At 51.5% G+C, this 22989-nt stretch overlaps 1 protein-coding gene across 7 annotated transcripts in view; it reads left to right on the forward strand.

Moving 5' to 3' along the window:
- SPTAN1 (spectrin alpha, non-erythrocytic 1) overlaps positions 1–22989 on the forward strand; it is a 61489-nt gene that overhangs the window by 23626 nt on the left and 14874 nt on the right. For 3 of the 7 annotated variants that reach the window (XM_042914059.1, XM_042914056.1, XM_042914058.1), the window contains exons 14-40: positions 20–175; positions 410–614; positions 1315–1496; positions 1836–2079; positions 2273–2395; positions 2948–3165; positions 3999–4091; positions 4452–4586; positions 5648–5796; positions 6857–6916; positions 8018–8216; positions 10152–10256; positions 10674–10697; positions 11238–11273; positions 13255–13302; positions 14077–14168; positions 14450–14594; positions 14702–14883; positions 16791–16890; positions 17051–17248; positions 17347–17493; positions 18183–18286; positions 18372–18534; positions 18945–18959; positions 20784–20915; positions 21098–21235; positions 22250–22354. In XM_042914059.1, coding sequence (XP_042769993.1) covers positions 20–175; positions 410–614; positions 1315–1496; positions 1836–2079; positions 2273–2395; positions 2948–3165; positions 3999–4091; positions 4452–4586; positions 5648–5796; positions 6857–6916; positions 8018–8216; positions 10152–10256; positions 10674–10697; positions 11238–11273; positions 13255–13302; positions 14077–14168; positions 14450–14594; positions 14702–14883; positions 16791–16890; positions 17051–17248; positions 17347–17493; positions 18183–18286; positions 18372–18534; positions 18945–18959; positions 20784–20915; positions 21098–21235; positions 22250–22354 — 3498 coding nt within the window. The remainder of the gene's footprint in view (positions 1–19; positions 176–409; positions 615–1314; positions 1497–1835; positions 2080–2272; positions 2396–2947; positions 3166–3998; positions 4092–4451; positions 4587–5647; positions 5797–6856; positions 6917–8017; positions 8217–10151; positions 10257–10673; positions 10698–11237; positions 11274–13254; positions 13303–14076; positions 14169–14449; positions 14595–14701; positions 14884–16790; positions 16891–17050; positions 17249–17346; positions 17494–18182; positions 18287–18371; positions 18535–18944; positions 18960–20783; positions 20916–21097; positions 21236–22249; positions 22355–22989) is intronic. The other 4 variants (XM_042914057.1, XM_042914060.1, XM_042914061.1 and 1 more) reach the window with 4 other exon arrangements.

A 22989-nucleotide genomic window follows, 5' to 3' on the forward strand; every position in this document is an offset into this window, starting at 1 on the left:
GAGGCCCCTTGTCTTCCAGCTGCTGAGCCGCCGCAATGCCCTGCACGAGAGAGCCATGTGTCGCCGGGCCCAGCTGGCAGACTCCTTCCACTTGCAGCAGTTTTTCCGCGACTCCGATGAGCTCAAGAGCTGGGTCAACGAGAAGATGAAAACCGCCACAGATGAAGCTTATAAAGTAATGTTCTGCCAGCATGGCGCTGTAGCATTTGGCTAGGAAGCTAAATGTAGCTCTCAAAGATAAATTGAAGCTAAAGAAAGAAATCGGGAACTCTGAAAATCACACTATTTAGCATAAGCTTATCGTTCTCTGCACCCTGCCCCCTGCCAGGAAAGAGAAGCAGGAAGGTAATACAGAGGAGTTTGACATACTCGGGTTCCGGGTAGAACCCCCTTCTTCCTTTTTTGGCAGGACCCATCCAACCTACAAGGAAAAGTACAGAAGCACCAGGCTTTTGAGGCTGAGCTCTCTGCCAACCAGAGCCGCATTGACGCCCTGGAGAAAGCGGGGCAAAAGCTGATTGATGTCAACCACTATGCCAAGGATGAAGTAGCAGCTCGTATGAATGAGGTCATCAGTTTGTGGAAGAAATTGCTGGAAGCCACTGAACTGAAAGGTAAGAGAAGGAGTCTCCCCGGATAGTGTGAGGGCCGCTGGGGAGTTAGGTGTCCCTTCCTGGTGAAGTGTTGTAGGGACACAAACCACATAGGTCGGGTGAGCTGGGCAGCCTCGGGCCTGCGCGCTCCCCTCCCGTGTAGCAGTTCCTTGCTTGCGATCCTGATGCTTTGCTAATGTGATAAATGTGGTTGACGTGCTGGGTAGTGGGGGAGACTGAGTGAGAGGGAGTGATGTGGTCACCTGCCCTTACTGGTCCTTGTCGCCGAACATCAGAGTTCGGCTGAGAGCCAAGGGCTTTTAATAATTCTTGAATGCTCTTCTCTCATGGGGGTTAGGGTGCTTTTTAAAGGACTTCTGGGGGTACCTGGGTGGCTCAGTCAGTTACGTGTTTCGTCTTAGGTCGTGATCTCATGGATCTCGGGATTCTCCCTCCCCCTCCCCTCTCTCTGTGCACTTCTCCAGTGTACGCCCAAGCCAAGTGCATTCTTCTCTCTCTCTCTCATAATAAACAAACATTTAAAATATACAAATAAAATAAAGGACTTCCAAGTCTGCGTTTTGTTTTTACCTTTGTGGTGGGGGTGAAGCAGTGACTGGAACCCTGACCCTCAGCTCCTCACTAAGTACCGTTGTCAATGAGCAGCACTGGTGGGGGACAGTATAAACAGGTGGACAATCATGCCTGCTCCTTTGACTAGGGATAAAGCTTCGCGAGGCCAACCAGCAGCAACAGTTCAACCGCAACGTCGAAGATATTGAGCTGTGGCTGTATGAGGTGGAAGGTCATCTGGCTTCGGACGATTATGGCAAAGACCTTACCAACGTCCAGAACCTCCAGAAGAAGCATGCCCTGCTGGAGGCTGACGTGGCTGCTCACCAGGTAGCGGGACTCGGGGGCTGCTGCCTGGGCCGCTGGTGGTGGTGAAGCTGGAGAAACGGCAGGCGATTTCTAGGCCCTGCTGTTTTTCTGAGGGGTAAAAGGCGTTGGTTTTCTTAGGTGACCCTGTGTATTCCCTCTTGTTCTCAAATCAAACTCCTCCCTCAGAGTTTCCTGGGAGCCCAAGATGAGGGAAAGAGAAGGCAGAAAGATTACTCTCCAGGGTGGGAAGACACCTGTGTTGGTTTTCCTTCATATATGACCGGGTCACAGTTGAAGTTATGAGTCAGACCAGAGCATGCTAGTGCAAGCTTTCACGACCCTGTCCCTTCCTGTTTCCAGGATCGAATCGATGGCATCACCATTCAGGCCCGCCAGTTCCAGGATGCTGGCCATTTTGATGCTGAAAACATCAAAAAGAAGCAGGAAGCCCTCGTGGCTCGCTATGAGGCACTCAAAGAACCCATGGTTGCCCGAAAGCAGAAGCTGGCGGATTCTCTGCGTTTGCAGCAACTGTTCCGTGACGTTGAGGATGAGGAGACGTGGATTCGGGAGAAAGAACCCATTGCCGCGTCCACCAACAGAGGTCAGTCTGTCTCCCTGAGGTAAGACTCAAGTTTGAGAAAGGGCCCTACCCTCATAGCGTAAAGGAGGTGCATATCAGAGCAAGGAGGGTCAAGTTTAAGGTAAACTTGGAACCCCAGTGGAATCTTAAAGAGCGACAGGGCTGACTTTTGTCTCGATGGCTTGGATGACCAGGGAGCGGTCTCTGCTTTCAGGCAAAGATTTGATTGGAGTCCAAAATCTGCTGAAGAAACACCAAGCCCTCCAAGCAGAAATTGCTGGACATGAACCCCGCATCAAGGCAGTGACTCAGAAGGGGAACGCCATGGTGGAAGAAGGTAAGCGGTTGTCACCCGGGGAGTGGCTTTGCTTTTGGTCTTTGTTTGCTCCTCGGTTAAGTGCATGGACTTGCGTCAGACTGGGCTTGTGGGGTTGAGGACCATTCCCGGTCTCTCACTATATGACCTTGACTAGACCCTGCCCTCTCGATCCGAATATCTTACCTGTGAGATGCGGGTGATAGTTGCGAGGAGCGAGTGAGATCATGTGGGACGGAGTGTGGAACAGCCTGGCACGTGTCTCAGTGACTGAGGACTGGGGGTTACTCTTGTTGGTTAGGTCTTTACGGTCATATCACTGGTGCCAGCTTGGGATACCTGCTTCGTAGGGTCCAGATAGAGATCTGGACGGCTGGAGGTTTGAGGATGCAAAAGTTGGACAAATTACTTAGAAGGCCGGGACCCAACCCTCTCCTAAAACTGGGGGTTACGAAGGGGCCTGGCTTGCCACAGTGATGTAGCAGAGGTGCCGTGGACACCCGGAGGACCTTCTTCTCCGGCGTCATGTCGGCCTCCTTTACGTGGTCTTCCTTTCCCCTGCCTGCCTTCCAGGCCATTTTGCTGCGGAAGATGTGAAAGCCAAGCTCAGCGAACTGAATCAGAAGTGGGAGTCACTCAAGTCCAAGGCCTCCCAGCGGCGGCAGGACCTGGAAGACTCTCTGCAGGCCCAGCAGTACTTTGCCGATGCCAACGAGGCCGAGTCCTGGATGCGGGAGAAGGAGCCCATCGTGGGCAGCACCGACTACGGGAAGGATGAGGACTCAGCCGAGGTGACCGCATGTGGGGAGTCTGCCGGGGCTCGGGCTGGGGCCCGAGGGGAAGGTGACCAATGTGTGGAAGGTACAGCGTCTGCGTCGTTGGCTCTTTAGTGTGTTTTAGAGTATTTTGTACTTTCCACTATGGAAACTTGCCAAAGGAGAGAGGAGACCTCCCGTCCCTACCTTCCACCGCGAGCGTTTTGCCATTCTTGTTTGTCTGGCTCTCCACACGCATGTACACACGTACATACACAGGCATATCTTTTTGCCGGCAGTGGGTGTTTTTGAGCGAAACTCTTAGATTTTATCCATAGAGGTCTAGGTGCGGCCCCTGCACCTACCTCTTTTGTTGCCAGTCTTCACAAAACCCGGAAGAGTCGAATGGTGACATGTGCTATACAGGATTCCCCCAGAAGATGGGGGTGGGGACAGCTGAAGAGTTTTGGAAGGGGTGGTGGTGGTGGATGATGCTAAAGCACTACGTGTAGCGAGGGAGGGGAGCGTCCTCAAGGAAGGCAGGCTTCGGTTTGTTGGTAGTGTTTGTTTCTTAAGGTGGGTGGGGGAGCCACCAAGTGCACCATACCGTGCTTTATCGACCTTGTATTTTTCCAGGACCACATGGTCATGCAGGGGCAGGGAGAAAAGATAATGCTACAAGTCCCAATTTGTATTTTCTCCAAATGTGATGTTTATTAGAAATGGGGAGAGAAAGTGTGGAGCAGGAGGTGATCAAATCCCCGTGTAAATGAACCAGCTATCCGGGGAGGCTGGTAGGTCGGTGAGGCAGCAAGGACAGGGCGCCCTGGTTCCTTGTGCGTGGTCACAGTGTGTGATTTTGGTTTCAGGCTCTACTGAAGAAACACGAAGCTCTGATGTCGGATCTCAGTGCCTATGGCAGCAGCATTCAGGCTCTGCGGGACCAGGCTCAGTCATGCCGGGTGAGCCGGGCTTTCGTGTCAGCAGTTAGCGGTTGCCCGGGGTGGTTGGGAGTGGGGGGGTGCGCAGGGAATTGAAGGGCCTGGGCACTTCCGGCAGATGTGCCAGTCGTAGGTCACATTCTCGTGACCTCACTGCTAAGTCCCGTGACACAAAGATGCGCAAACAGTTTAAAATGAGTAAAGATTTCCAACAGCTTAAGTTCTGGGGTCGGTCAGATTTTACTGATAGCTTCAGAGAAGAGCTCTCAAATATGCGTGTGGTAAATTTGGTACGGCCATTGAAGTTGGAGTCTGTTGTGGACTTAGGTGACACGCCACAGACAGCCTTTAACCGTGTGTGCCCTTCCTTTGGATTTTTAGCAACAAGTGGCCCCCATGGATGATGAGACCGGGAAGGAGCTGGTCTTGGCTCTCTACGACTATCAGGAGAAGAGCCCTCGGGAGGTCACCATGAAGAAAGGGGATATTCTCACCTTACTCAACAGCACCAACAAGGCAAGGCATCGAAAGTGGTTGTGCGTTTCCTTCCACGAGCACTACCGGTTTTGCTCAGCTGCGTGTCTGTGAGTCGCCGTGTCTAAAATACGGCTGGGTTAGAATTCGAGGAGACCAGAGCCTCCCAGTCGGTCTCCCCCTTGATACCGCTTCACCCCGTGTGTGATCCCGAGGGTTAATCTGTCCGTCTTCCTGAATGCCCGAAAGCAGCTGTCTCGAGAATGGCTTGGCTTCAAGATTGAACACCTTGAGGTGAAATTCCCTCTCTTTAGAGCCAGATCTTTTCAGGACGTTTTAAGAACTGTCGGTTCTTAATCTAGACTCTGTGGCTACAGCAGATAGTTGAAGAGCACTGTGGCATTACCCCATAGGCTCTGTCTGCTCAAATGTTTCGATGGTTCTGGTTCATCAGCCTTCTTCCCTTGACCTGTGGTGGTTTGACAGTGGCTTTGAAGTGAAGTGCCTGGTGCTCCGTGTATCATCTGATAACTCCCACAAGGTCTTAGTTAAGGCTAGAGAAATGTCCACAGCCGTTGTTAAGGACCCTTACTCCTGCACCCCCAGTTTACCCTCATCGTGAGAGTTTGAGAAAAACCAAAAAAAACCCGGTGATTTATATTTTTCTGCTGACCCTAAACCGACCTTCTGGTCTGACTCTGCTTTACCCAACAGCATTATCCAGGGGAACTTGCTATGATGGTGGACATTTTGTGTGTGTGCTGGCTTTGCGGTAGCTGTTGGTGCAAGTGGTTATTATTCTAACTTATTTAAATGGACGTAGTCACGTGTGGCTAGTGGCTGCAGCGTCAGTGCCGTTCTGGCGTGTCTAACAGGAGGGTGTCCTTTCTGTTGGGTGTCACTGCGGCTTCCCTGGGGACCCACTCCGTACTCGGCAGGTCACAAAGGACCGGCAGGTCCGTCCTTGTGCGGAGTGACTTTGCCGTGGTCACAGGATCCTCTTCACACGCTCAGAGCCGTCGTGTTCACGCGCGCGCACACAGGCTTCCTTGGCTCCTCCCTTCCTCTGGAGTTTGCTTTCAGTTCTCCGTCTGTTTCCTTAGGACTGGTGGAAGGTGGAGGTGAACGACCGCCAGGGCTTCGTGCCGGCTGCGTACGTGAAGAAGCTGGACCCCGCGCAGTCAGCCTCCCGCGAGAACCTGCTGGAGGAGCAGGGCAGCATAGCCGTGCGCCAGGAGCAGATTGACCACCAGTAAGGGCCACGCTGGCGACCACGGAGGTCCCGGGGTCACTTGGGGCTTCCTTCACACCCCACACAGGCCGAGCTTTAGGTGGCGTCCGGAGGCTCTGGAGCGGCCATTCTGGTGCCTGCGTGTACCCGGGACACCTTCTGCCCACTGTCCCCAAGTCACTTTTAACCTCCAGTGTCCTACTTGGACCTCAGACCATTGACCGATACCTTTATTTTCCTGTGTTTTGTTTCTTTCCTGGCTTTTGTAAGAGTCTTTTCCTAAACAGCATTTTCTAAACATTACTCTCTTAACCTTTGTCCTCCAGTTGGGGATATGCTCTGGATTGGTTTTTAGAGGTTCCGCACCCCTGCAACTCTGCGCCTTTTAAAAGGCTGTTGAGAGAGTGGCTCTCTCTCGTGCTTTGTGCTTGGAGGTGGAGGTTATCTTTTATAAAATGTCCCGTCCCGTTTTCTAGCTAAGCCCCCATACTGACCTCTGTCCCTCCCGTAGGGCATGTCTTGCTCAGCTAATGACCTTAAGGTTTTGGACACTTGAAAAATATCCAGAAGCTATGTCTCGCTAGAGTTTAGGACAACAGAATTTTGGGGACCCTGGCGATCCCTGAAAAGATCAGTTATTTGTCTACTTCCAGACCTTTTCTGTTACTATGGAGACAAGAGAGCAGTTTGGGCCTGGATCACAACTGTGGGAGCAAAGCAGCAGGCCCCATACGTGACTGGAGGAGCCTCTGAAGCTCTCAGTCCAGGTCTTTCTCATGCTAGTCCTGTGTCCCCCTGGCCTTGCTCTGTGACATGACTGGTGTTGCCAGGACAGGAAAGTTGTCTGCCTTAAACACAGCAGATTTTTCAGGAAAATGAAGGTGAACTAACCCCTCTAATTTACTTTGCCGGCTTTTTCTTTACTGATGTCCTTTGTGGCCTGGCTTGCTTCTGAGAGCTTTTGACGGACGCCTCAGTTGCCCCTACTTGAAGCATCCTGGCACGAGTCGGAGCTGCCGCTGTCCTTTCCCGTGGATTAATCCCACTAACTCGTGCATGCTTTTGCTGTGCCCCCGTGCAGGACGCGCATAACTAAGGAGGCCGGCAGTGTGTCTCTGCGTATGAAGCAGGTGCAGGAACTGTGAGTAGGCGGGCGGCCTTGCCGAGCGCCCGTGCCCGTTCTCCCTCTGCCGCTTCTTTCCAAGGCACTCGTTCATCCAGAAAGACGAGGTGGGGGGGACTGTGAGGCCTTGCAGCAGCTGCGCTCCTAGGAAAGAGGTTTTGGTGCCGCTGTGCCCCGTCGGTGGCCGCTTGCCTCCCCGGGTCCCTTCTGTGTGCAGCTGTGTGCTCAGAGTGGTGTCGGTTCTCCCCCTGATGGCTTGGGTGGTGGAGCGGCCACTATCGGCAGCGAGCCCAAAGGCCGGTGCCGGAGTGTTCCCTACTAGGAACGAAATTCCTCCCTTAAAAGTGCTCTGATTCTCGGTAGCTCGTTGCTTTTTTCTTTCACTTTGAGAAGCTTAGATTTGATGGTGATGGTAGCTTTTCTTTAAGCTTTACCTTAGTCTTACTAAGTTTGTCATTTGCACGTCTCCGAAGGTAGTGAGCAGTTCAGCCCTTTGTGTTTTAGCTCGCAAGAGTTCGAGCATTCTTTGATTCTTAAGAAGTCTTCCACCTGTCGACGTGGTACAGATACTCTGTACCCGACCTAATTTTCCTTCTGAAGTTGGCAAAACTTTCCAAGAAATAGAGATACCGCTTTAGAAATTGCCTGCTGTTCGGAGAGGCTGACGTCCCGCATGAGGCTGTTTTAAAGCTCGGTGTGCCTTCGCCCGCCGCCAGGGGCTGCTCAGAGAGTCAGAGCGGAGCGGGAGCCCTGCATACGCTGTGCTCAGCACACTCATCTCGTCTCTCAGCTCTGCTCGCATGACCCCTGTGTTACCGTGCTAGACACTGGGTCCCAGTCATTTGTGGTCGTGACGTTGGCCCCGGGATGACTGTGCCGGGCTGTCCGAGCCACCCAGGTGTGAACAGCGTGGCGCTCATCCCTGAGGCTGTGGTGTGGGGCCCCGGGGGCTTCATCCTCATCCGAGGTCTGCTGCCTTGTCTCCTGGGCACCGTCATTACCAACTCATGGCCTCGGACCCTTATCTCGGAGACACCCGGTGACTTGCCCTCAGGTTAGTCTCCTCGGGAAGCTGACTGCCTGCCTCGCCCCCTCTTGTCACCCTGTCCGATGACCCAGGTACCGCTCTCTGCTGGAGCTGGGTGAGAAGCGCAAGGGCATGCTGGAGAAGAGCTGTAAGCGGTTCATGCTGTTCCGCGAGGCGAACGAGCTGCAGCAGTGGATCAACGAGAAGGAGGCGGCTCTGACCAGCGAGGAGGTGGGCGCCGACTTGGAGCAGGTCGAGGTGCTGCAGAAGAAGTTTGACGACTTCCAGAAGGTACGGGAGGTCTTGCAGCTGAGCTGAAAAATCGTTGGAGACTCGGTTCTCTGCGTCTGTGACTGTAGTTTCCTGGAACCGGCGTGGCACAGGTTGTGCTCTGCCAGCTGTGTGTAGCCCTCTGTGAAAACTTGAAACTGTTTCAGTCTAGTTTCAAGGGAACACGTGCTGTTTTCTCTACTTTTTCTAAGAATGTTTTGGGACGTAAAATACCAAAACGTGTAGAAGTATTTTTTTTTTAACTTTTTTTTTTTAACATTTGTTTATTATTGAGAGACAGAGAGACACAGAGCGTGAGCAGGGGAGGGGCAGAGAGAGGGGGAGACACAGAATCCGAAGCAGGCTCCAGGCTCTGAGCTGTCAGCACAGAGCCCGACACGGGGCTTGAACCCACAAACTGTGAGATCATGGCCTGAGCCGAAGCCGGACGCTCAACCGACTGAGCCACCCAGGCGCCCTCTAGAAATATTTTTTTAATTGGCGTAAAATTCGGACAGCATACAATTGACCATTTTGAAGTGTGCAGTTCCGAAGCATATAGCACGTCATGGTGCTAGACGACTGTTACCTTTTCTACTTCAGAAGGACACTGTCTACCCATCGGAGCGTCCTCCCCCGTGACCCCCAGCCCGTAGCGGCAAGCAGTCTGCTTTTTGTCCCTGGATTACATGCTCTGGACGTTTCGTATAAGTGGAATCCTACGTTATATGACTTTTTACAACTAACTGCTTTCACTGAGCATAATGGTTTTCCAGATTCATTTTTGTATCGCGTATCAGCATTCTAGGACTTTCTAGGGCTGAATAGAATTCCATCGTTGTGCATAAACTGCATTTTGTGTGTCCACTCCTCAGTGTAAGAGTTGTAGAACCAGATCATGTGGGTTGAGGGGCTTTTTCTCCCACAGAAGCTGACATCAGAATTTCATCATATTTAACTTTTTTTTTTTTTTTTTTTAACATTTTTAAATTTTCTTGAGAGACATAGCGTGAGCAGGGGAGGGGCAGAGAGAGAGGATGACCTAGAATCCGAAGCAGACTCTGGGCCCTGAGCTGTCAGCACAGAGCCTGATGTGGGGCTCAAACCCATAGACAGGAGATTGTGACCTGAGCTGAAGTCAGATGCTCAACTGACTGAGCCACCCAGGCGCCCCTCATCACATTTTAAAAACACATCCCCTCGGGGCTCCTGGGTGGCTCAGTCGGCTAAGTGTCCGACTGTTGCTTTCAGCTCAGGTCATGATCTCAGGCTTCATGAAATTGAGCCGTGAGTCAGGCTCTGCACTGACAGCGCGGAGACTGCTTGGGATTCTCTTTCTCCCTCTCCCTCAGCCGGTTGCCTGCTTGCACGCATGCACACGTGCCGTCTCCCAAATAATTTCTAAAAAAAAAAAAAACTAAAACACATTCTTCTCCTCCAAAGGAAGATAAAAGATGGGGACTCCTGGGTGGCTCAGTCAGTTAAGTATCTGACTGTTTGTTTCGGCTCAGGCCACGATCTCATGATTTCATGGGTTCGAGCCCTGCATAAGGGATCGTCAGCACGGACCCCGCTTGGGATTCTGTCTCTCTCTCTCTCCCTCCGTCCCTCCCCCACTGGCATTGTCTCTGTCTCTCAAAATAAATAAATAAACTTAAAAAAAAAAAAAAGTAAAAGCAGAGTTCCATTCAGACAGAATAATGGTTTATGAACTACAATTAATGTAGCAAATTTGAGACCAACCGTTCCCAACGCCCTATTATTTTCTGGCTTCCTTGATCGTGACCGTCAGGATTTCTGATTTGGGTGACTGCCCAAGTAATAGAAAAACTAGCTCATAGGATACCCGTTAACCAGAAATTTGTAGGTTCGAACCATAGCTTATGAACATATTTTGCCCGCTTTCTCTTTTGAATTACTCGTGGAGTCTTAGTTATTGTGGTTTTGGCTTTAAAGGATCTGAAGGCCAATGAGTCCCGGCTGAAGGACATTAACAAGGTGGCTGAAGACCTGGAGTCGGAAGGTCTGATGGCAGAGGAGGTGCAGGCGGCACAGCAACAGGCAAGTGTCCGGGCTGGCGCGGAGGCCGTGCTCCTGGCGGGAAGCGGTTTGCTTCTGGTCCCTTCCTAGCACGACCCTCGATCCGTAATGTCCCACAGCACAGAGGTGGAGCCGGGGTGTGGTTGGGTCCCCTCTGCCATCCTAAACCAATTTGTTTCCCTTCACATAGTGGGGAAGATAGCTCCTGTCTTCTCCACGTGCCCATTTAATGTCGTGAAGGTTGTTGACAGTTTATGTAGCCCTTAACAGTAAAGTCACCCCTTCCAGAGTAAAAGTTTTTATATACAGACACTTGGTCTGCTAGACTCTTAGTTCCTGTGGCCTTTGTGTGTCTTTTTATCATTTTCTCCTCGCGTCCGGGTCTGACAGGTGTGTGTGCACCGTGACAGTGAAAGTTATTTCCTTCTCCCCTTGTAGGAGGTGTATGGCGCGATGCCCAGGGTGAGTCTGTGCGGAACGTGATCGTGATGGGGATGAGGTCCCGGGAAGAATATAATCCTGAGCCGCTTAAGGATTTCTGTCCCTGAACCTCAGAGATGCCTTTTGTTTATAAAACTCTGTGGGGAGGGAATAGCAGAAATCGGTTTCTGTTTCCATTCTCCAAGAGATAAAAATGATTTTTCTCTTTAGTTTTCTAAAACTTTTCCACAACAGTTGTTCAGGTTGGTTTATTAGCCTTTTTCAAAGGGAATCCTATGACCAGGACACAGAAAAGTTGGTGGATTTCTTATTAAATTTCCTCATTCTCTTCATTTCTGTTCACTCCATAAACGACTAGAATTTTCGTCTCCTCTTTGTTGACTTCGTTTCCCTTAAGCGGCCTTGTGGAGTGCTGTGAGCCAGCAATAAGTCAGGGATCCCAGAGGGAATCCCACCCTGGCTAATCGCTCTGGGGCCCCCCGCCTCAGGCAGCACAGGGTGGGGTGTGTCGTTTCCTGCTGCCCTGTGCGGCTGTCTAACTCTGCTTCCTCCACTGAATAGGATGAAGCGGATTCAAAGACAGCCTCCCCATGGAAGGTGAGAACCCCTTTGCAAATGATCATTTCCTAAGGTTTTCAGGAACACAGCTACTTTCTGTGTTTTTCCGGGGGGTCTGTTCCTGAGTATTTAGGGAGTCTTTGGTCATTTCTGGACTTGTTTGGGGTGGTTTCTTTTTGAGCCTCTCCTTATACTCTTTGGCTCTGTCAGGTCTTAAAATGTGATCTTTGGGGCTCCTGGGTGTCTCAGTTGGTTAAGTGTTTAACTTCGGCTCAGGTCATGATCTTGTGGCTCATGATTTCAAGCCCCACATCAGGCTCTGTGCTGACAATGCAGTGCCTGGGGCCTGCTTCAGACTCTGTCTCCCTCTCCCTCTGCCCCTTCCCGGCTCATGTGCACGTGCTCACACGCATTCTCTCGCTCTCTCTCACTCTCTCTCACTCTCTCACTCTCTCACTCTCACTCTCTCTCTCTCTCACTCTCTCTCTCTCTCACTCTCTCTCTCTCTCTCAAAAATAACATTAAAAAAATTTTTTTTAATGTGATCCTTAACCTAGAGGAGCAAAGTGTTCCATGGAAAAGCTCAGTACAATGGCATTTATGACCCATGTTGCTGCCAGAATAAACTTTGCAGAGGTGACCCCGTGTAGTTAGGTGTGGCCCCACCCACAGGATTGCAGTCCCCAAGGCCAGAACAGGAACAAGGACATTACCTCTGCCTAGCCGCTTTTCTTGGGAGTCTACGAAATGCTTCTTGGAAGATACCAGGTGCTGCAGACAGATGTAAAAGGAGGAACAAAAAGACATACCAACCACAGTAGACATCATTCCCAACAGATGCAGGGAGGGTGCTTGACTAGGGTCTCTTGCTTCTGGCCCCCTGGCCCTGATCATTCTGCTCATTGAAGAGGCTCCATATTCCGGGGAGAATACCTTTTCCTCTTGATTCAGCTTTCTCCCCTTTTCTCAACCTTAATTGTTCTTCTGTACAATATATGATCAGTGGTAATGTGACGGGGCAACACCCTTACCTGTCTAACCCTTGGCAGAGTTTCCTGGTAACAGGTATTTTTTGCAGAAGTGTATTTCGGATGGCTTTATAAATGTCAACGCCACCTCAAAAATTTAAAATTAACCAGAAAATCCTTCCATTTCTGAAAATGATTGGAGACACAAAGGCTTCTTCTGAACCCTGTACACGCCCACACTGGTTGGAAGTGTCATGTGGGTGTGTCCCAGGAACACCCAAGGAGCCTGACTAACCTGCGTCCCAGTCTGGCCTGTCCTCTTCCCAACATACTTGAAGGTTGCAGGCGTTGTAATGGGGGGTTTCTTTCAGACAAAAGTAAGTGGGCTCTGAGATTCCAAGGGGCATCTGATTTCTCTATTGATGAGAAGATAGTTAATTCACTGTTTTGTTCTGTTTAAATCTGGTAAGGCTGTTGCCCTTTGTTCAGAGGGGACACTGTTAAAAAGAAGAGCAGCCCAGTAGCCAAGAAGAGATATGAAGTTCTTGGTGTATTTATTCAGTGTCATTTGCCAGCATTTGTTAAATTGGGTGTTTTCTGGACTCTTCTGTAGCATGAACAGGAAGAAGACACGAATACTTAGTCTTTGAGCTCTTTTTTCTGTCCAGCCAGCTGGTGTTTTGTTTTGTTTTATTTCTTTTTAAGGTTTTATTTTTAAGTGATCTCTACTCCCAACATGGGGCTCGAACTCATAGTCCTGAGTTCCAAGCTCCACTGATGGAGCCTGCCAGGCGCCCCCTCCCCCCACCCCCACCCCCACCGCCAGCCCGCTGTTTTAATGGTGGTTGTCACCACTCACTGTCTTAACTCTTCAGCAAGTGAACTTAATCACGTCTTGCTTTATGCGTTTCCACTGGCTGCTCAGAATTTTGACAGTGTCCCTTAAAGATAATTTTGGTTGATAATCGGGACCTAATGGCACTTCTCAAAATCGTCTCTTAATTGGCGGACACTTGATTAGTGTTGCTCTTCTGCTTCCCTCCCCTCCATAGTCTGCTCGCCTGATGGTTCACACCGTGGCCACCTTTAATTCCATCAAGGTAAGAGACCACGGCCAGCCCCCTCGGCTCCCGCTTTCCTTCACTGTCTTCCTTCTTCTGACTACATCTGTAACACTTGTTACTCTCCTGGGGCCGAGTGTGTCCTGGGCAAATGTCCACTCTCCTCACACAGCAGGGCGGCGTGGTCGGCTTTCCTGGCCAAGAACTCGCCAGGTTTTAACGGGAAAGTCGGCCTTCCCTTCGGTTGTAGCGGGGCTGGGAGCTGCACGAAGTGTAGTGTCTGAAAGGCGGGGAATGTCTCTCTTGCCTTCTTACAGGAGACATTTGGCCTCGTTCTGGTCCCCACGGTGTTTGGTCTCCTCCAGCACCGGGCCCTGCGCGCTCCTGCCCCTCTTGGGCTGCCGCGGCCTGGGGTGCAGCTGCCCTCGGTGCCCGGGGGAAGTAGGTTCTGGGATCTATGCACACGGCTGTGCTCGCAAAGCAGTCGCTCCGTGGCAGGCACCAGGCCGGGAGATGCGAGGGAAGATGAGCCGGCTGCGTGTCTCTGCAGCTTCAGGGGTGATCCTAGGTCAGATATTCACGGAGCGTTCTCGCCATCACACGTGGCTGACATTGGCGAGGTCCTTCCTTTCTGGACTTGCGCTCTAGTGTCTGCTAACCTCCTTAGCCAGGAAGGTCGGAAGTGGGAGACCATCTGGGCTCCACCCTTTCCTCGCAAGCCAGGCCCCGGCGCTTTGGTTGTCTGCCCCCCATGTGAGCCTGGCTTGGGCCCGTGGCGGAGAGGATGGCTGAGCTGACCGTGTCCTCCCGCAGGAGCTGAACGAACGGTGGCGGTCCCTGCAACAGCTGGCCGAGGAGCGCAGCCAGCTGTTGGGCAGCGCCCACGAGGTGCAGAGGTTCCACAGGTAAGGGTGGCGCAGGGCTGGGGGAGCGTTGACCTTGGCAGTCCCTAAGCTGGCTGACTTGGATCTGATCGACATCTGGGCTCTGGCATCTGGGACGCGTGTCATGGGGTAGACTGCTTGGTAAATAGTGAGCGAATGACCGTGTGTTCTTCTGCTCTTTTAGAGTTTTTCATGGCAGCTACTGGTGTCCAGGCACCACAGCTAAATCCGTTTCCTGTCTCGTCCTGTACTCGGGGCAGCCGTGCTCAGCGGTCGTTAACTGCCTGTGTGTCTCCCCTCAGAGATGCCGACGAAACCAAAGAGTGGATTGAAGAGAAGAATCAGGCTCTCAACACAGACAATTATGGCCACGATCTGGCCAGCGTCCAGGCCCTACAGCGCAAGCACGAGGGCTTCGAGAGAGATCTGGCGGCTCTTGGCGACAAGGTGAGAGGTGGCAGTGCCCTCTGATGTCTTGACCTCAGGTGGAGCACAGCTGCCGCCAGGCAGAGCACGGCTCCCTCACTTGCCATCCCGCCACCTCGTTCTTGTAGGTCAACTCCCTGGGAGAGACAGCCGAGCGCCTGATCCAGTCCCACCCCGAGTCGGCCGAGGACCTGCAGGAAAAGTGCACCGAGCTGGACCAGGCGTGGAGCAGCCTGGGAAAGCGTGCGGACCAGCGCAAGGCCAAGCTGGGCGACTCCCATGACCTACAGCGCTTCCTCAGTGACTTCCGGTACGGAGCGGAGAAGCGTTTGTGTGCTCGTTGGGAAAGCGCTCCGTGGCTGATGTGCAGCCCTCAAACTAGCAGATGACAGCAAGTCAAAAAATAAGTGTCCGCTTCCCGGTCTCGGATGTGCACGTGCACGCCATCTCTCCCCCATTTCCCGCCAGACCCTCTTCTGTTTCTTCCTCAGACGAATCTTTCAGAGTAGAGATGTACCTTAGTGTCTTCCAGTCGTTTTATTTAGAGAAATTTCAAGGCTGTAGAAAAATAGCCTGGAGCAGTGAACATGGATGACATCCTTCATCTGTAGTCACCAGTGAAGTTCTTACGACTTTGGCTTAACCTCCAAACACATGACTCCGTCTTGCTGGCCCACCTGAAAGTCGGTTGCGAATCCGTGGCCCTTTCTTCACCTTTAAGAGCCTGGACCTGTGTCTCCTGCAGACAAGGGTTTCCTGTTCACCGCACATCTGTCCTCCACCCCACGGCCTAACCCAGTCCAGTCCAGCAGTATTGAATCCAGTCCGCGTCCAGTTTCTCCACGTTGTCTCAAATGTGTATTCAGTAGCCAGGGTTTATTTTTTGGTCCGGGATCCAGTTGAGAATTACTGTTGCAGTGATAGAATGGTCTCCTTAACCTAGAACAGTATCCCTCTGCACTTTGATGACCCTGATGGTTTTGAAAAGTCCAGACCACTTGTCTAGCAGAATCTCCCATGACTTGGGACCTGTCTTAAGACTACGTAGCGCTCCACTGCTGGGTGATCTATGACTTGGTCCCTGGCACCCATTCAGGACAGGTGTTTTTTTTGTGGCATGCTTTTGTGCTAACGAGGGTCTTGCACACATACCTGCATGCGTGTACATGTGTGTTTTATCTAGGCATTTCCTCTGTACAGATAGGAGCGGGCAGGCAGTTCTCTGGCAGGAGTTGGGTTTTTTTGTTTTTGTTTTTTTTCTTTTTTTGAGGTTAAGGTCACATAACATAGAGTTACACTTTTTTTAAGTTTATTTTTGAAAGAGGGAGGGAGAGAGAGAGCATGCACTGGTGGGGGCGGGGCAGAGAGCCAAAGCAGGGGTACAGAGAATCCAAAGCAGGTTCAAGGCTCTGAGCTGACAGCAGCGAGCTTAATGCAGGGCTTGAACCCATTACCCATGAGATCATGACCTGAGCCACCCAGATGCCCCCATACGGTTACGTATTCTAAAGCGTATATAGTTCATTGATAATGAGTGTGTTTGCAGCATTATACCACTGCCAGCTCTCTGTAGTTTTGACAGTTTGCACTACCCCAGACGAATACCCCAAACCCCATGAGGAATCACTCCCCATTCCCCTCTCCTTGAGTCTGCTTTCCATCTCTGTGGATTTGCCTCTTGTGGGTGTATTTTATCCAAGGAAGCCTAGGACCTGTGCCTTTACACATTGATTTTTGCACCCTCGTGTGCGGACATCAGTAAGAACCTGGGTTCAGCATGTGCAGAGGCCTGGGATAGCTGTGGGCTCAAAGAAGAGTGATTTCATCTGGAAAACTTAACCATAGCTGTTGTCTCTGTTAGAACCTGTTCCTCTGCAGAAACAGAAGATGTGAGTTACAAACTTCGTTCATTGTCTTCTGAGGAACGCTTGATTTTTTTTTTTTTTTTTTTTTTTTGTCTTTCAGTTTTTCTTAATGTCTCAGTAAGACGAACAAGAGGATTTGAAATATGCCCAGAGATGTAGATGAACTAGTTAGCCATTCAGTAGATTGGCTAGTTCGTAGATAACTAGTTAGCCCTGAATAATTATTCAGTGGGTTAACTAGTTCACCCTGAATAATGTTCTGAGACCAGAGTGGCGTGGCTCTTTTTTCCTGGGCAGAAAGCCTACTTGCCAGGTAATATAATAGCCATTTCTCTGTGGGTCTGCTTGCCAGGGACCTCATGTCTTGGATCAATGGAATACGAGGGTTGGTGTCCTCAGACGAGCTCGCCAAGGATGTCACCGGAGCTGAAGCCTTGCTGGAGCGACACCAGGTAGGTGGACCTGCCGGCCGAGCAGCAGAAAGGAGGTAGCACTGCGGGGCCGGGAAGACCTTGCCTCTGCCGCCAGCACCACCCTTCGCCGTGAGTCGGTGGTTGACACGACGGTGGGCGTCCAGAGCGGGTTATCTAACCCCTTCCCTCCTCTTGGCAGGAGCACCGAACGGAAATTGATGCCAGGGCTGGCACTTTCCAGGCATTTGAGCAGTTTGGGCAGCAGCTGTTGGCTCATGGGCACTATGCCAGCCCAGAGGTCAAGGAGAAACTGGATATTCTCGATCGGGAGCGTGCAGGTCTGGAGAAGGCCTGGGCTCAGCGCAGGATGATGTTGGATCAGTGCCTTGAACTGCAGGTACGCGTGAGGGCCATCACGCCCTGTTTGCCACGGGCTTTCTGGCCGGGGTTTCACTGCCAGAGGCCCCATCTTCCCACCTGCCTCCCCTTCTGTAGCTGTTTCACCGGGACTGCGAGCAAGCTGAGAACTGGATGGCCGCCCGGGAGGCCTTCTTGAATACTGAGGACAAGGGAGACTCACTGGACAGCGTGGAGGCTCTGATCAAAAAACACGAGGACTTCGACAAAGCAATTAACGTGCAGGTGAGGCCTTTGTACCTCCAGGTCTAAATGTAGATTTTTCCAGATGGTCGTCTCTCTTTGTTGGCTTATTTTCCTTTCTGTAATAACGACTAAAATAAAAACTAGTCACTGACTTGGGTGAGTCACAGTTTTGGCCCCTGCCTTAAATTGGAATACTTGATATTGAACATACAAAGGAAGAACCGTCCTCTCTACGCCTCCAACAGATACCCGTACAGTCCAGGGAAAAGGACACACGGAAAAATGGTTTTTAAAACTTAGGTATATAAATTCTGGTATTTCTGAGATTTTAATGGGGATGCCACAGAGAGGAAATTTATAACATGTAGTAAGGAAAGAGAATGCGTGAACAGAAACAACTCAGGAAGACAGGAACCTCGATTTATAACTCATCTTGTTGAAATCTGACTCCTTTTTCCCACCAGTTTGATTCTGTGTGTGACAGTCTCTGGTGTTGTAGCTCCTGTCCCCAGTGTGACCTGGCGTCTTCTTGAGTTAAACTCTACTCTCGTAATGGTCGAAATCAAGCTTTCTTCTGGCCTTTTACTCGCCTTCTAAAGTGTCAGTGTATTCTGATCCTGCCACAGCGAGTTCCCAGTCACCCAAGAGTAACCATTCTCTTTGCAAGACCTGCGGTCCAGGCTGGGCCGTCCCACCCACCTTGACCTCCCGCCTTTGTTTGCCGCCAGGAAGAGAAGATCGCCGCCCTCCAGTCCTTTGCTGACCAGCTCATTGCCGCCGGCCACTATGCCAAGGGCGACATCTCCAGTCGGCGCAACGAGGTTTTGGACAGGTGGGTGTCGCGTGGTGCTGACCGGCCTCCCGGCCTGTCCCATTCTGAGGGAGGTTCACCTTTGGGCTCGGTTTCCCTTGGTCAGGTGGCGACGCCTAAAAGCCCAGATGATTGAGAAGAGATCAAAGCTGGGAGAATCGCAGACACTCCAGCAGTTCAGCCGGGACGTGGATGAGATCGAGGCTTGGATCAGCGAGAAATTACAGACCGCGAGTGATGAGTCATACAAGGACCCCACCAACATCCAGGTGAGCAGGTCCGAACGGCCGCTCGCCTCTGCGATGGCCCGCGTCAGTGAGCGGGGTAGGTTTTGTTAGAGAAGGCGTCTTGAAGAGGAGGCTGTGCCTAGAAAACCAGTTCTATGTCTGTGTTGGAGCCGGTGAAAATTATTCTAAGAAGCTGAACCGGTGGAAGAGGGTCACCAGACTCTCAGACGTGAGAAAGGGCTTTCCTCATGTTTCCCCGCGGAAGCCTGTAAGCTCTGAAGGCTCTGAAGCCCCGTGTCAGCTCTGAAAAGTCTGCTGGGTCCCCTCTGTTTGCCCCAAAGGCTGAGCTTTCCCAGGGGAAGTGTGACAGCAAAATGGGCTGCTGTTTGAGGGCTGAGATGTGCGTTCACCTCAGTATACTGAACTCTTGTTGTTTTAATCTATTTTTGTAGCTTTCCAAGCTGCTGGTAAGTTTTTAATTTTTTAAAAGAGTTTTAGTTAAATGCGCTCCAGTGTTTGTGTCCTTCTGCGTAGATCCTTGTTGTGGCCACACGCAGTCACTCGTGTCTCCTCACCCATGCTTCTCATTTCTAATGATCCATCACACTCCATCAGGTGTCCCTGTGGGATGTGGCTTTCTCTGTCCTAATGAGCCTGCAGCCCTGCGCCCCCTTCCCTCTCCCCATGTGTCACTTAGGCACATTCTGTGCAATGTTTGATTTGGGGGCAGTAGTTAACCGCTGTCTTTCCAGAGGCACTTCTTTAAAAAAATAATAATAATAATCAGCTTTGTCTGTGTAGACTCGTGCTCACGGTTCTTGGAGGCCGAGAGCATGGAGTCTGTAGCGTAGTGTGTTTTCTGACGCACCCAGGCTGCCACCCACAGGTGCTGGTCCCCGGAGAGGGACAGTTAAAGAGCCACATAGAAGCAGATGATCTGCTTCCAAATCTAACAGGGACCAGGGTGAGAGGTTAAGGAAGAAGGGGGACGTGATTACTCAGGGGGTTAGTGAAGGGGATTTTTCAGTCCAGATGTAGCTCGGACGTCTCTCTAAACAGATGGAAGCAATGAAGAAACAGAATAGGTGCGGTTTGAGGAGTGAGTGATGGGAGCGAGAAACAGAAGAGGGGCATTGGACTGGGGTCAGGAGGGATTGGACCCTTCTCGGTCTCAGCCGGGCCTCAGGCACCGGAGTCCGTGAAGGAGCCACCTCGACATTAGCGCCGCGTGGCGCCGGCCCAGCGGCTCCACCCTTTGACAGTTCCTGCCCCTGAAATGAAACATTTGATGCAGAATCCTTCCCCGACCGTGCTGTTTTTTGTGTTTTAGTTTTTTCCCCCAAATAATCCCTTCCCCTGGACCCTCCCTTTCTCACCCAGAATTGTGCCACAGCTGTGTCCTTGCACTGTTCCTTGTGGTGTTTCCTAGACCTTCTGTTTCTCTGTGGAGTTTTTTTTAAGTTTGTTTATTTATTTTGAGAGGGTGGGGAGTGGCAGAGAGAGGAGAGAGACAGAATCCTGACCTAGGGCTCCGTCTCACAGACCGCGAGATCGTGACCTGAGCCGAGATCTAGAGTCAGACGCTTAACCAACTGAGCCACCCAGGCGCCCCTCTCTGTGCATTCTTAATAATCCCTTCCAGCCCCAGCATCAGGAGCCCGTCATTCTCCCGGCCCTCTCTTTTCCTAGCAAAAATAAATTGCTAGCTACTGTCAAGCTTGGATGTTGACTGTATTCACAAGTTTTGATTAATGTCAGCTACCTCGTGAGAAGGCAGCAAAGCCACAGCCTGCAGCAGCTATGGATTCTTCTCTGTCAGTGGAGGGTCAGCCTGACCGTCTAGAGTGATCTCGGCCTTGCAGGAGGAGCGGGCCAGATGTGTGTTATCTGTTAGATGCTCTGTATGCTAAGGAGAAAGCCGTGGAGAGAAATTGACGTCCGAGTAAATGAAACGTTGCAATTGCCTGTTGCTGATTTATACAGAATGTTCAAAAGTATATAATCCTAGGACTTCGCTCCCAGATAGCCAGTCCAGCTGGTTTAAGAACTGACTCAATTCACCTACTCCTGAGCGGGTTCATTTCTTCTCCTGGTGCAGACCTGCCAAACTCCCAACACTGAGCCCTAAAATACGTCCAAAATTTGGTGTCTGCCGTCACTAAAAAACGTCACTTGCCCCCAGTTCTTTCAGCTCTCTACCACTTTCCCTTCTTGCTGACAACCCCTCATCCCTGAAAAAGAAGCGACCGAGCAGGACCTGGTTCTGAAAGGCGGTCTTTCTGGTGTTTCAGAGCAAGCACCAGAAGCACCAGGCCTTCGAGGCGGAGCTACACGCCAACGCCGACCGGATCCGCGGTGTCATCGACACGGGCAACTCCCTCATCGAGCGCGGGGCCTGTGCTGGCAGCGAGGACGCTGTCAAGGTACGGTGGGTGTGACGATGACTTTGAAACACAGTCCTGAGAGCGTAAACTGAGTTGTGCACGTTACACACACGTTGGGGAACGTTGGGAGAAAGGCGCCCTCTCCGCCAGTCGCTCGGCTTCAGGAGGGGGTGCTGCTCTCCATGGCTCAGCATCTCCCGTGGCTCCTTTCTCTTCCCCAGGCCCGTCTGGCGGCCTTAGCAGACCAGTGGCAGTTCCTGGTGCAGAAGTCAGCTGAAAAGAGCCAGAAACTGAAAGAGGCCAACAAGCAGCAGAACTTCAACACCGGAATCAAGGACTTTGACTTCTGGCTGTCCGAGGTAATGGCAGGTTTTCCTTCCCACCATTGGAGGATTTCTGGTCGTTTGGGATGACGGGCCAGTCAGTAAGCCCCAGACCGTGAAAGGGCAGGGCTCCCCTGGTGCCCCTTTTCCCAGAAATCTTCGTTATCAGATAAGAGGTGTGTGTTTTAGGGGATTTATTAGCAGAGAGAATGAAGGCGACAGGAAGAGCTTGTGTATGGTGGGAACTGGGCTGTAGCTCACTCCTCTCTGTAGGGAAGGCAGATAGACAGTGATGATGGGGTCTGTGTGGCTGGCAGCCCTGATGAGTCTGTGCCCAGATAGAAACCAAAGTAGCAGTTAGGTCAGGAGGCCAGAGTTGGTAGAAAATTCGGGAAGTGAGGAAGCGTAAAGAAATCAAAATTTTTAGAGACCACTAGTAACATCTGTCTCTCATCTGTATGTATTTCCGTGAACATTAGCGTAGCTGTATTTTTACGTATAGTTGAGCTCACGTTGTCCTTTCTCAGTACGTGTTGGGCGTGCTATTCTGAGTCACTGCAGAGTCTTCTTAAACGTTGGAATAACTGCGTGAGTCCATCACAGCTGTGCCGTGGTTTTATCATTCCCACGCTGTTGGACACTCAGGTGTTCCCGGCTTTGTGGTGGGACATCTGCACTGAACGCCTTTGTACATTAATCTTTGTCCCTCCTGCCTGTTCTTCCCTCGGGGGAGGCTCCTCGAGGTGGGATTGCTGTTCACTTGGCCCCTGTGCCTCGGTGAAGGCTCCATGACCCTACAGCTGTAGTATTTCAAGTTCTAGGCTCTCTCGAATCTGCATTTGATTGACAGGGAGGGAGAAGGACTCAGGCCGCACGGGCCGGAACAAGTAGAGTCGCTGTAACAGCAGTAACTAACCTGTGATTGACACGTTTGCAGCTGTCCGGAGACGTGGCCGAACAACCGGGCGTCCTGGGTTTTCCGGAACACTCAACGCATCATATAGTGCTGGGCACCACACGGTAGCCCCCACTTTTGTGTTTCACCCCCAGGTGGAGGCCCTTCTGGCATCTGAGGATTACGGCAAAGACCTGGCCTCTGTGAACAACTTGCTGAAGAAGCACCAGCTGCTGGAGGCTGACATATCTGCCCATGAGGTGACTAGAGGGGGCGGTGGCACCCTATCGGGGACACAGCTGTGCTGGAACTGGCACATTGGGGGAAGGAGTGTGATGTCTGGCAGCTGAAGCCTCGATCTCAAGCGTGTGGCCTCAGGGCCGTTTTATGCCCAGCACTATGATTGAAGGTGCCCTGCAAAGTTTATGTGGGTTTTGTCCATATTTGTTATTAATCACGTTTTAAAAGTTACATAAAAAAAAAAACAAAACAGTCTCAAGTGCTTTTTGTCATCCTCAAAATGACAAAATCAGAAATGGAGAACAGAGCAGCAGTCTCCAGGAGTTAGGCACAGGGGTGGGGTGCAGCAAACGAAGGGACAGAGAAGTTCCTTTGTGCTCACAGAACAATGTCTTTTGCTTTGGGTTACGTGAATCTGCACGTAGGGTCCAATTACATGGAAGGTACTTGCACTCCCAGAGACACACATGGACGCTTATGAAGTTGGTGAACTCTGACGAAGGCCCGTGGACGATGCCAGGGTCACGTCCCGGCTCTGCTAGCACGCCGTGGTCGCTGCTACCGTGGGGAGAAGCTGGATGAGGGACAGACAGAAGTTGTACTGCTTTATCACTTCTCGGCCCTTTGGCTGAGATCAGGTGGAGAAGTTGTACTG

Source organism: Panthera leo, chromosome D4 (assembly GCF_018350215.1).
Source record: "Panthera leo isolate Ple1 chromosome D4, P.leo_Ple1_pat1.1, whole genome shotgun sequence".
Lineage (NCBI taxonomy): Eukaryota > Metazoa > Chordata > Mammalia > Carnivora > Felidae > Panthera > Panthera leo.